At 31.4% G+C, this 12,436-nt stretch overlaps 1 protein-coding gene across 1 annotated transcript; it reads left to right on the forward strand.

The window, feature by feature from the left end:
• The first annotated feature begins 10,730 nt into the window (after positions 1-10,730).
• LOC122606538 (UPF0481 protein At3g47200-like) lies at positions 10,731-12,231 on the forward strand. Its single transcript, XM_043779386.1, has one exon. It carries the CDS (start codon positions 10,748-10,750, stop codon positions 12,176-12,178), a length of 1,431 nt encoding a protein of 476 aa, XP_043635321.1. The 5' UTR covers positions 10,731-10,747; the 3' UTR covers positions 12,179-12,231.
• The last annotated feature ends 205 nt before the right edge of the window (positions 12,232-12,436 follow it).

The raw sequence follows: 12,436 nt of genomic DNA on the forward strand, positions 1-12,436 counted from the left end.
ATTTATCGAAAGACATGAAGTAGCGGAAAATGCACGCATTGAACATGGTGATCATGAAATAGTTTGATTTCCCTAGCTACTAGTCTTATTAGGTACTAACAAGCATTGCATTGTGCCGATGTTCCAAGTTGAACATGCATTTGCGATACATTCACTACATGTTAAAATTATTGCTATGCACATTATTATTATTCCTAAAGCATATTATTATTATTGTTATAATATTACATGGATAACTAGATCAAGGTCTCCCCTATTTGCATGTTAGAATTATTGCTATGCACATTACCTATCATAATTCGCGGATCGCGATGTCTTGTCGTATTTAACGTTAGATATATAGGTATTAATGAGAGTAATGTGTACCTAAAGATCGATCGAATGGCATCTCGGATTGGACGAATAAAGATAACTTACTCGGTAACTCGGAGTAGTGGTAATGATACTCTTAGGAAATTGCCTTACGGATTAGTGTAGTGCTTTCCAATTACACTTCTCTCAGAACGATACTTGTATTGTCCTTGTCACTATATCAAGAGATTCAAAGCGCTTAATAACGCTTTATTGGTATTTTGAAGGACCTGCTATAAATAAACGTTGATATGTTACACGATGACCACAACAATTTGCAAAACTAAATTAAAATAATATATAACCCATAAAAACATGTTAATATCAGATTACATCGTTTACATCAAAGACTATACGAAAATAAGAACGATGGCCCATTTAAGGGAACGCATCCAGTGGTCCATTTTGTCTTTTACTTGTAGATCTAGAAACAATAACAAGGTCCAGAAAAATATATGTATGTGGTCTTGGGCCGAAATGGCTGGTATCCGGTGGACCAGAGACGGTATAAACGATACATATTTTACGATAGATTTTGGGGTCGCTTATTGTAATTGTTTTGGACTTTCGTGTGCAAATGAATCATTTTATTCGAATATTACTTCTCTCTTTTTTTTATTTTTATTTTTTTTTATCGAAAGATAAATTTGTTTTTACTTTTGGTTTGTTGAAAAATAAAGGTACATTTCGACAAGATGTGTATATAACATTTATGGGAGAATCAAATTGCAGCAAACTGGCTTTTGGGCCATCCAATTACCGTCTTATCATGCCCCAACGTCATTACTATTCTATCATTCACCGGCCACAACTCCGAACCGCCACCACTGGAGATCAAGATTTGTATGTGTATGTTTTGATTTTTAGAAGATGTCATGAATATATTTATTGGTTATGTAGTTTTTTTTAGAAGATGGTATGATTTTTTGTTGGAATTAGTATATTTTTGTTAGTACGAAAATGTCTATGTACCGTAGTCCTTCGAAAATCACAATTTTAGTCCCTCTAGCAAAATCACTACCTAAATCCTCCTTGTAGTCGTTTTTCAGTCCATGCCATTATAGCTTATCCATTTAAGGGCCATCAAGTGACTTGCACACATTGGCGCTTTATAGCGTCCTAGTCTTCAGGCCCGTCCGATAAAAAGATAGTCTTAAAATATAAATATCAAAAGTAAATATCAAAATAATAAATAACAAAACAGGTGAAAAATAACAAAACATGAACAAAACAAATTTAAAATAAATAAACTCTTTTGTAGTAGAAAAAGAAGCCATAATCAAACTACAATTGACAACAAACTAAATCAAAAGAGATAAAAATAACAATAACATAACAATTTAATACCAAATAATAAACAAACACGAACAAAATACCAAAAATAAAATTAAAGTGATATAAAAAAACCGTATGTTTTTTTTGTTTAGAAATTTACTGAACTTGATTTGTTTATCAAAGATAGGAAAGAGAGAAATAATATGAATGAGAATAATTAATAAAAATTTAGGTTGTAGATATTATAATTTTTATAAAACTTGTATATATATTTATTGGGAAAGTTTTAGAAATATATTATATATGTTTAAAATTTAAAAAGATTTGTTTTGATAGAAAAAGATTTATAAAAGAGTTTTAAATATAATTATATATTTAATAAGAAAATAAAAAAAAAGAGCTACAGTAATTATGAGAGAGTTTTAAGTTTAAAAAGGGCTTTAAGGGATGCCAAGTATACCTGAACCTGCTTTTTTAGTTATAATATAGATAAGAACTAGACATGGGCCTAAGGTCCCCATAATAATAAGGCCTCCAATTTGAATTAAAATAAAATTTTATTTTATTGTTTTTTACATGAAAGTTAGGTAATTATCAAATTCATATATTTTAATAGTTAAGGCTATTTTTATAATAAATAAAATAAAAAATCTACATTCTTTATTGAATATGTAAATAAACATTTCAAAAAATCCAGAAAGTAACATATACATATAAAGAAATTTTTTTGTTAGAATTTAAAAGAAAAACCCCGAAAATTGGTGTCGTTTAGAGCCACCAAAAAGGTTAAGCCGGCGCTGCTTGCACATGAGAATGCTTTTGTCATTTTACTTTTTTTTTTTTCAAAATTTCATATTATTTTTTTACCCATATTCATTTTCATACATGTAGTAATTCCAAACAAATTCCATACAAAAAATCATACCATCTTAACATTTACAAATATCATATGAAATATGATACACACATTCCATGCAGCTTTAAGTCAAAGATTGGTTTAATTGGACGGAAAGAACATTTTGTTTTTGGGTAGAACAAGTCGGTATTATTTGAGACACTTGTGTCCTTAAAATAATTAAGGTGGGGAACATAAGGCAGTAGTCTTGTGTCAAAAAGTCCAAGATATACAAATTGGGAGTGATATTTGTACAACAAAATTTAGCTATTTACAACAAAGGTATAATATTGTATTACGCAGTGTGCAACTATATTATGCAGGATTTGTTGTATATGACTAAAATTTGTTGTTGCAATATGTTAGGTCCAGTTTAAGCTATAAACTGGAGCTCTCCAGCGACATCTGGAGAGCATGCAGAATTGTCCGAAATATTAGAAGTCCAGTTGCATTGTACAGTTTTAGCAACTGATGACTTTCTCCAGTTGAGATCTGAAGACTAGAATCTGAAGACCTTCCAGTTGAAGTCAAAGACAACAAATGGAAGACAGAGATTGACAATGGCAGCGAAGCCCAGTTGACAATCTACCAGATCAATCAACTGGAGAATCCTCCAGTGTAAATGCTCTTACAAAGCTTTACACTGATTACGAGGAGGACCTTTTACACTACATCCTTTTAACCGGACAATAATATTGTCTCTAGATAAAAGTACAAAGATGTAGAGTGGTTGAATAAAGTAATCTTTTGTCTTACTTTATTTAGCACACACAAAGAATTATTTAACAATACTTTTGTGTGCTGTCAACCATATTTGTACGTCGAAGTTGAGATCCCTATACTCAATCTTCGACTATAAATAGAGGTCCTTGCACAAGCATTTTCACAACTTTGCAAATACATATATTCTGCAATATTGGTGAACTTGTGCAATATTCTCTCAATCGCAAAGAGGAACATTTCACAACTTTAAGTGTTTCGATTGTTAAGGAGAATTTCCAAGTTTAGATCAATTGTATTTCATGGGTTGTTAGGATATTTACATTCTTGTATTATCTTGGTTCCGCAACAACCTTGTATTTTATTTAAACAATCAATAAATAAAATACAATTGAAAATTACATATTGTCTCACCAATTTATATACTTGTCATTTATATTATTGCATTGTATTACACATTCTGTCACCTTAATACATTAACTCCAGTTAACCTGGTACACAATCAATCTAAACTGGTCATATCCAGATTAATTGATTGTGTTGCAAAGTTCACTCACCATCGACATAGAGGTGTCTTCAGCACCCATCTAGTAATAGTTGGGACTTACACAATATCACTTCCCTATACAAATTAAAGGGAAGTGATAAATCTACAATAACTATTAGCCATCTACAACAAATGTACATGTTTTACTGCACACAGTTTACAACTGCGTAAAACATACATTGTTGTGGATGACAAATAGTTATTGTAGATATATCATTCCCCCAAATTAAAGTCCAGGTGAGAGTCTTATAGACTGTAAATTGACCTTCTTTCATCAGTTAAACTATTAAAGACAAAATTAAAATCTGGTTGGGTATATGAATAAATATCATTTTATTAGTTAGACTAAAAGGAGTGAGGCAAGCTCTTATGAAGGGGACTTCTGCCATGTGGCGTCACGTAAGCAAGAAGAATTTGGTAGGAAAATGGGGGAGGGGGACTATCCATGGAGGGGGGGACTTGTGACATGTGTCTCCCTCCACTTTTTTTTTTTTTTTTTACTTTTTACTTTTTCTTTATTTTTTTACCTTTTTTACTCCAAAACTAATATATATATATATATATATATATATATAAAGGAGAGAGATCAAATGAAAAGGTTGCTTAAGGAGAGAAGGGTGAGAATGTTGATTTTTAATTTTTTTTTTCTTCATTATTTTTCATTTTTATTTTATTTTTATTATTATTATTTTTATTTTTAGTGAAAACCCATTTCAAAAAAAAAAATTAAAATTTTAAAAAATTAGAAAAAAAAAAATTCTCCACACGTGTAGATTCAAAAAGTAATAAATTACTAAAAAAAATGGATCTACATATGTGTAAGTTGTATTTTTTTAAATTTTTTAATTTTTTCAAAAAATTTTTGATTTTTTTTGGAATGGGTTTATGTTGAAAAAAAATATAAAAATATAAGAAAAATTAAAAATTAAAAATTAAAAAAAATGAACCTTCTATCCCCCTTAGTGATATATTGTAATGAATGAAGTACGTGTTATGTTATCTTGTAGGAATGAAGTTGATGAGCCCGGTGGTGAAGACAATTGGTGAGTTGAAACAAGTCTTCAAAGCTTTCTCATTGTCTTTGGAGAGCTTGAATCAATCTTGGTCTTGGACTTCTTGAAGTTAAATCATGACGTAATTCTCAATGTTCCTTTTGAACAGAGAATGAATAGAGTGTGTGTGTGTAGAAACATTGGAGATTGTTGAATCATGAGTCAAGTTGAATGCCTCTCCGGATCCTAAGTTATTACAAATATATCAAAATCTTGAAAAGACCATTCATGAACTTGAAAAAGCCAATCAAGATCTTGAAATTCAAAAGACCAATGAATGGCTTCGGGTAAATGCAAGACAAATGGATGTTGATATTCTTAACAAAAAGCTTCAAGAAGCTAAACCAAACAATGTTGAACTCGAAAGAAAAATTTCTGACTTAAATCATAATTGTTTTCTAAAAGGCATTGAGATTGAAAATCTTAAAAAACAAATTGAGGAATTTAAAAAGAATATACTTTTCTATCAAGAAAAGCTATATAAAGTTGAACAAAATCCTCTTTTAGATTTCACTGCCTATTTCAACAAGTCAAAAATTGACCGAAAGGATCATCTTCTCGGGTTGGGATTTGAGAATATCACACCATTACAAAAAGCCAAAGAAGAAATTAAATCTTTGTATGATGAAAAATTCCTAAGACTTGGTATGACAAAACAATTCATTCGTCCATTGGATAACGTAATATTTTTTACTTTTTAGTATGTATTTTATATTTAATATATAATGTATGAATTTTTAATTTAACATTTATGATTGTTGATGGCATGACACAAAGGAACTGGGTTTCAATGTGTTAGGATCGAAGACGAAATAAACTCAATATACTTGTTCAACGTTTAACTAGTTTGTTATGGTAGCTAATGTGCTTGAACAAGCAGAGATTCCCATTGAAGATGACAACCACTGGGTAATAGTTCAGTGGTCACCAGCCGTCACTTTTTAGGAGAAGTCATGGGTTCGAGTCTTGTCAAAGGAAAACTTGAAATAATCAGGGGGTTTCCCATCCAATTACCCTTTTAAGTATGACGAATATAGTCTGAAAAAATTAAAGTAGTGTTCATTGTATAAGTAAACTTTCAAATTTTATACATTGTATGTATTCGATTAATCAAAAACTTATAAATGATATTTTATAGTTAGCACATATACTCAAATATATAAACATGCACAAAATTCGAAAGTTTATTATATACAATAAACATAATTTTATTTTTTTACACTATAAATATTCATTTATATATTCATAAATAAATAATATAAATATATATATATATATATATATATATATTCCTATTTACCTAGTCTAGCACTCTAGCCAAAGAATATTAATGTGTTGCCCAAAGTTACAAGCAAATCACTTATTCTCTCTAACTTTTCTTTATGACCACCTTAAATATTTCCTCATAAGACTCGCTCCAAATCAAGCAAGCTATATTCATCCCGGCCGTGACTTCAGTGGCACCACAAAGCTAGGTACCTATACTTCTATCTAATTTCATAATTTGAGTACTTCAGTAAATAACTATATTTTTTTTTATTCGTATTTGGCAAAGTAAAACATTACAGTACAAGATTGTCATTATAATGCATCTATCATCTATGGATAAGATTTGTAATGTTAACAATATATACCGTCGGGAAATGGAGTTTGATCAAATAAATTGAAGTTATTATATGGTAGAAAAGATAAATTAAGGAGTGATATATGATTGTTTCCAACTAAATTGCAGCACTTTTCTTTTTATCAATAATAATCCATAATCTATAACTACGTTATAAAGTATATTTGATTGGTTCCAACTAAAAAGTTGATAAATGTTTCCCTTTTATGTTCACAAATTTAAATATCTCCACGTACCTAATATACACAACCGACTTTATAGTTAAAGAGGGTTAGGCGATCACTTTAGAAACCCAAATAGCTCAGGCCTCCAATTTTATAAGTTGAGATTAATATTGGACTCTTTTCTTTTTATAACTAGTTATGGATTAAAAACACCAATCATATATTAAAACTACGACATCCCAAAAATAACAACTCTCCTTTGTGAACAACTATTTTGTCCATTTAAACAAATTATCTTTGAAGATTTGATTAAAAACTTCACTTCTTATAAAAGCTAAACAAAAACCTCATGAGTAATTAAACGTTTTTACACTTGCAAGATGAACTTTTTATAACTCGTTCATTTATAAGCCTCTTAGTTTATTGTTGTTTCAAAACCTGATCAAAGACCGCCGCCACTCGTCACTGCTCATCACCGTTACCGTCATTGCCACCGTCGCACGCCACCACCATCCATCACCGTCACCGCTATTACACCGCTGCATCGCGCGACTACCGTTCTAGTATATATATATATAGTCGATCTTCTTACACTAATGATCATTCAAAAGGTTTTATTAATAATTAGTACAATATTTTATTTCTCTCTGATAGTACATATTTGAATTTATTTATGTTGTAAATACAATTATTAAATTGAAACCATTTACTGTGATGTGATCATTGTATAAAACATATGATACATTATCTATATTCAAGAGTGTCATGGACACAGATTTCTTTTTCTTTTCCCTATTAACATATAACGAGTTTGTTTTTATTACTTGTTTGATTATAGTTGCTAATGATTTGATGTCGTGTTCTACTTAATGGTATGTATGGCGGAATGTTAAATATAATATTGTTTTCTAATAATAATTTAATTATTATTAAAATGGTACATGTGCGATGCAGCGGTATAATGACGGTGGCGGTATGATGGGTTGTGTTGGCGCAGTAGAGGCGATGGTGGAGGTGGCGGCGGCGGTGACAGGTGGTGGGTTGCACGCAACGGTGGTGGTGGTGGCTGCGATTGATGGTGATAGTGGTAGCAGCAGTGGTGGCGGCGACGGCGATTGGTGGTGATAGTGGTAGCTGCGGTGGTGGCGGCGGCGATTGGTGGTGGTGACGATTTATGTAGGTTATTGATTTTAATGTTGTTTTTGATGTATCGTATATCATGCATTGGCATGTATACATTGTTGAAAGTTAAAACCTTATTTACTTTATAATATAGTATATATATATAAATATAAATAGGAAAAGATGTTAATTAAATGAATAAATTAATTATAAAAGAATAAAGAAAGAAAGAAGGAAAGGAAAGTGACGTAAAATAATTAGAGGTAAGGTGGAAAGAGACTTATCAATGTTTTGTATTAATTAGTGATTATATGTACAAATGTAGATATGTTAATGGTTAGGTTAATTATTAGATTTATTTATATTAGTTAAAAGCCACGTATCAATGTATCATCAATATTTAAAGTCAATGTAAGTAACATGGCAAGGCTTATTGGAAGGTTTAGCTGCATGCAGTAATATAGATCATAAGCCAAATTTGATGCTTTGTTATATATATAACCAATCTTAATACCCGTATGATATAAGATAGTTATATAAATTGTATCATAAATAAATTTGAATATGCCTCATACATGATTCGTGAGTATAAAATAAAATGTGTTTAAAGTAAAAGTCGATTATCGAAGCAAAAATATAATAAACATTAATGATAAATATAATATATGTTAGTTAGAGTTTTAGATTTACCTTAAATTTTTGGAAACCACATCAAAATAGAAACTTGTAAGCATAGTGGATGACGGCAAATAGTCTTGTGATTTCGGATCGTAAACTCAAAATTTTAAAGTCTTCATATTAATAACTTATTATTATAAGTAATATAAGTAATAGGAGTTAAAGAATTGAGAAAGAAAAAAAAGATAATTAATTAATGAGAAAAAAATCAATCAAATAAGGTTATAATGTCTTTTGTAGTAATAAACCAACCGTTAGAGTTTAATTCTAAGTCTAATTGGGAAATTGAATTTATATACAATTAAAAAAACTAATTTAATAAAATAAATTAATTAAAAGGACACGTGTCGATCAAGGATTACGACACGGGTCGTTTCAAAAACATTTCAATCGTGTTTTAGTTTATTGGTAAATTTGTAGAATTAAAATTAATAAAAAAAAAATATTTGTCATGAGTTTTTTATTTTATTGATTTTGTATAAATTTCAAATATAAACACATATCCTCAATTATTATTACGTACATTCCATTTTTAGCCGATGATTATTTTAGTTATATATATATACTAGTGCTTAGACCTCGTGTGATGCACGGACAACCCTAAATAATTTTTTTTAAACTTTATTTTAAGATTGTATCAATGAATAAATATAACTGAGTTGGACATAATAAAAATATTCTTATGAGTTGATTAATTTAAAGAAGAAGAATGCTAGATATACCTTGGGATTTATTAATGATACACGAGGGCTTAAAACGCGTACATTGCACGCTGGAGAGAAATTATAAAATGGATTGCCCATAGTAGGTGCATATAAGAAGGATTATGTTGGTTACCTAGATGTGATAGGTATTATGAATTTTCCCCCACTTTGATATATAGACCCACGTGGATGCACTATAACCTTAAATAATTTCTTTAACACCAGTTCAAGCATGCATGTAGCGAAGTAAAAGTACTCCTATTACCACTAATGACCATTTAAAAAAAAATTAATGACTTAAAATGCATAGAAAAGTCTTATTTAGCACTGAAATAAACCATATATACCTCATAATTTTCATCACAAATTTGATAGACTGTTCTTTGTATAAGATTTGAAATTTGTTGATCATTCATTTTAACTCCAATAGCACCAGTGGCATCTACAATCCTAACTTGCACATTAAACCTACCAAAAAAAAAAACAGAGATACAATTTTACCACACAACTTAATGATTATAAAGTTTTAATATGAAATATAAATATATACCTAGGATTGATGAGAACTCCTTCCTTGTTACATGAACAACAAATCCACATTTTGTTGTCCCTTAAAGCATCAATAATGTCAACTGCATCCATGTAGAGATCGGTCAACTTAACTTCTTGAGAATAGTTCACACATTCCATTGAATACCATAACTGGTCGGTTGGAATAAAACCGATTGTTGCAACAACAACCACTTTATCAAACTGTTAAAATGAAAATGTTTATACATTAGAATGTTAAAAAGCTAGTTATAAATTCGAAAGAAAGCTATGTTAAAAAGTAATCTAATCAAAAAAGAAAAATTCACAAACAATGAATACTTACATGTTCGTCCATCAGGATCATCTCAATACTACCTATGTTATTAACATCTCCGTATAGAGGTTGCTTCCATAGCCGCAAATTCTAACCGTTATCGTATATTGCTTATTATTTGGACGCAAATTTCTAATTGAAACATGGTTTAGTGAAGCCATGCTAAAATTGATCTGTTATGTGTTTACGTTTTAAAATGCCTTAAAACTGAATGGAAGTGGCCTTATATAGACATAGACATGCAAGGAAGTAACCGCCACAAGCAATACACGAACGGTTACATATTCAAATTTTTCAAAATTTGAATTTCTTGAAAGCATAACTAATATGTTTTCGAAAATTTGAACTTCTTATAAAAATAACTAATCCGTAGACCTTCTAAGGAAGTAACCGCCACAAGTAATACACGAACGGTTACATATTCAAATTTTCGAAAATTTGAACTTGTATAAAGCATAACTAATCCGTTTTCAAAAATTTGAACTTCTTATAAAATAACTAATCCGTAGACCTTCCAAGGAGTAATATTTAGATGATTTTTGGGCTTTCTTGCATTTTTAAGCATGCCACATAGGCAATAACTAACAAATTTTGAAGTGAGATTTATATAATGTAAGGATATATATATATATATATTTTTTATTTGTACCACGTAGTCTAGTTAAAATAATATATGAAGTACGTACTATTGGCATTACTTGTTTCACCCATATATGATCTGACAGAAAGCCGTACTCCAACCCCGTGGAGATGGAAATGTCTGGAAATGAGGACTACAATGCCCTGGTCAAGGAGTGGGTAGACTGCTTTATAGGACGACAAGTACACTATAAAGAACGCAAACGGCATATTGGAAAAGTCCCACCCTTGCTCTTAAAAGGTGAAAAGGGTCGAATAAACCGTGAGTACTATGAGCCTAAAGTGGTTTCACTTGGCCCGTATCATCATAACCGAGCTGAACTAGCTCAAGCGGAGAAATACAAGCTCACAACACTCGACGTGTTTCGGTTAACCCGGAATTTGTCCGTTGACTCGCTTCACAACAAGGTGTCTTGGGCGGCACAGTTTGCTAGGGAATGTTATATTCCCGGTTCAACTGATGATTACAACGATGAGGTGTTTATTCAGATGATGACACTTGACGGTTGCTTCATTTTGTTCTTTATAGAGTGCATATCCATGGAAAGAAATATGCTGTTGTTGAATAACGAGTTTTTGGGTGCATTGGGGTTCGCCAATATAGTGCGTGACATGTTCTTGCTCGAGAACCAAATCCCTTTTGTAATTCTTAAAGTTCTGTTGGATTTTGCGCACCCGGCAGATAAAGGTGAAGGGATACTAAACAGGTTCTTTAACTACTTAAACTGTGGCGAGGTGATGATGAGGCCAGAGGAAAAAGTACTCGAGAACAAGCAACCACCCCTTCATCTTCTTGAACTTTATAGGTCATATTTCATCTCACTTTCGACTTCTACTCCTAATAATCCTGTTTCAACAACTAACAAGTCTTATTCCAAATGGCAAATATGGGCTAACAAAATGGCCAATGTGCATTTGGATGATAATAACAATGTAAAGCGAGCTGTTAAAATAAATAAAATAAAAAACTATGTAGAGCGAAATCGGGCGTTTCTTTCAGTTAAGGAACTTAAAAGTAAAGGGATTTTTTTGAAACCCAGTTCATCAAATGAAGACATCAAGTTTCACTCGCGTGGTTGCTACGGTGTGCTTAAGCTTCTGCGTAGAGCGGTGTACTCAAGTTCAAAAGTTTTATACATGAACATGATTGCTTACGAGATGTGTCCTCATAACCCAAATGATTTCCGTGTTTCAACATATATCAGAATCATGAAATCATTAGTTGTTCACATTGATGATGTGAGGGAGCTACGAAACAACGATGTACTAGTTCATAGTCTCGGTGGAGATAAACAAGTGGTCAAGATGTACGCCGATATTGAAGCAGCAGCAGTTAACCTTTACATGTTTAACAATCTCAGGAGTGGGATTGAGAAGCATTGCAGTAACAAGTACAAAACAGGGTGGGCAGAGGTATTTGACGTCTATTTTAGCAGTCCATGGAAGACGATAGCCTCATTAGCTGCTGTTTCCATACTGTTAATTACCGCCCTGCAGACTTACTTCACAATCAATCCTCTCCCAAAACCCGCCTCAAATTGACACCCATCACAAGTACTGGCAAATAAAACACATATGTTATTAGCAGATCAAACCCGAAGCCAGCCAAATAGAGAAATTTATCAACAAAGTTGAACCCTTTCCCAAATCAATTATAGAAGTGTGGTGTGAAGCTGATACGATGTTGCTAGTGGCGGGCGAGGGTAGAGATTCTACTACCTCGATCCCAATTTCAATGTTCTAGTTTGACTTTTTGAATTTTTTTTTTTCAACTTTGATCATAATAATTTTCCTTATGTT

The sequence above is a fragment of the Erigeron canadensis genome, chromosome 7 (genome assembly GCF_010389155.1).
Source record: "Erigeron canadensis isolate Cc75 chromosome 7, C_canadensis_v1, whole genome shotgun sequence".
In the NCBI taxonomy this organism is placed as follows: Eukaryota; Viridiplantae; Streptophyta; class Magnoliopsida; order Asterales; family Asteraceae; genus Erigeron; species Erigeron canadensis.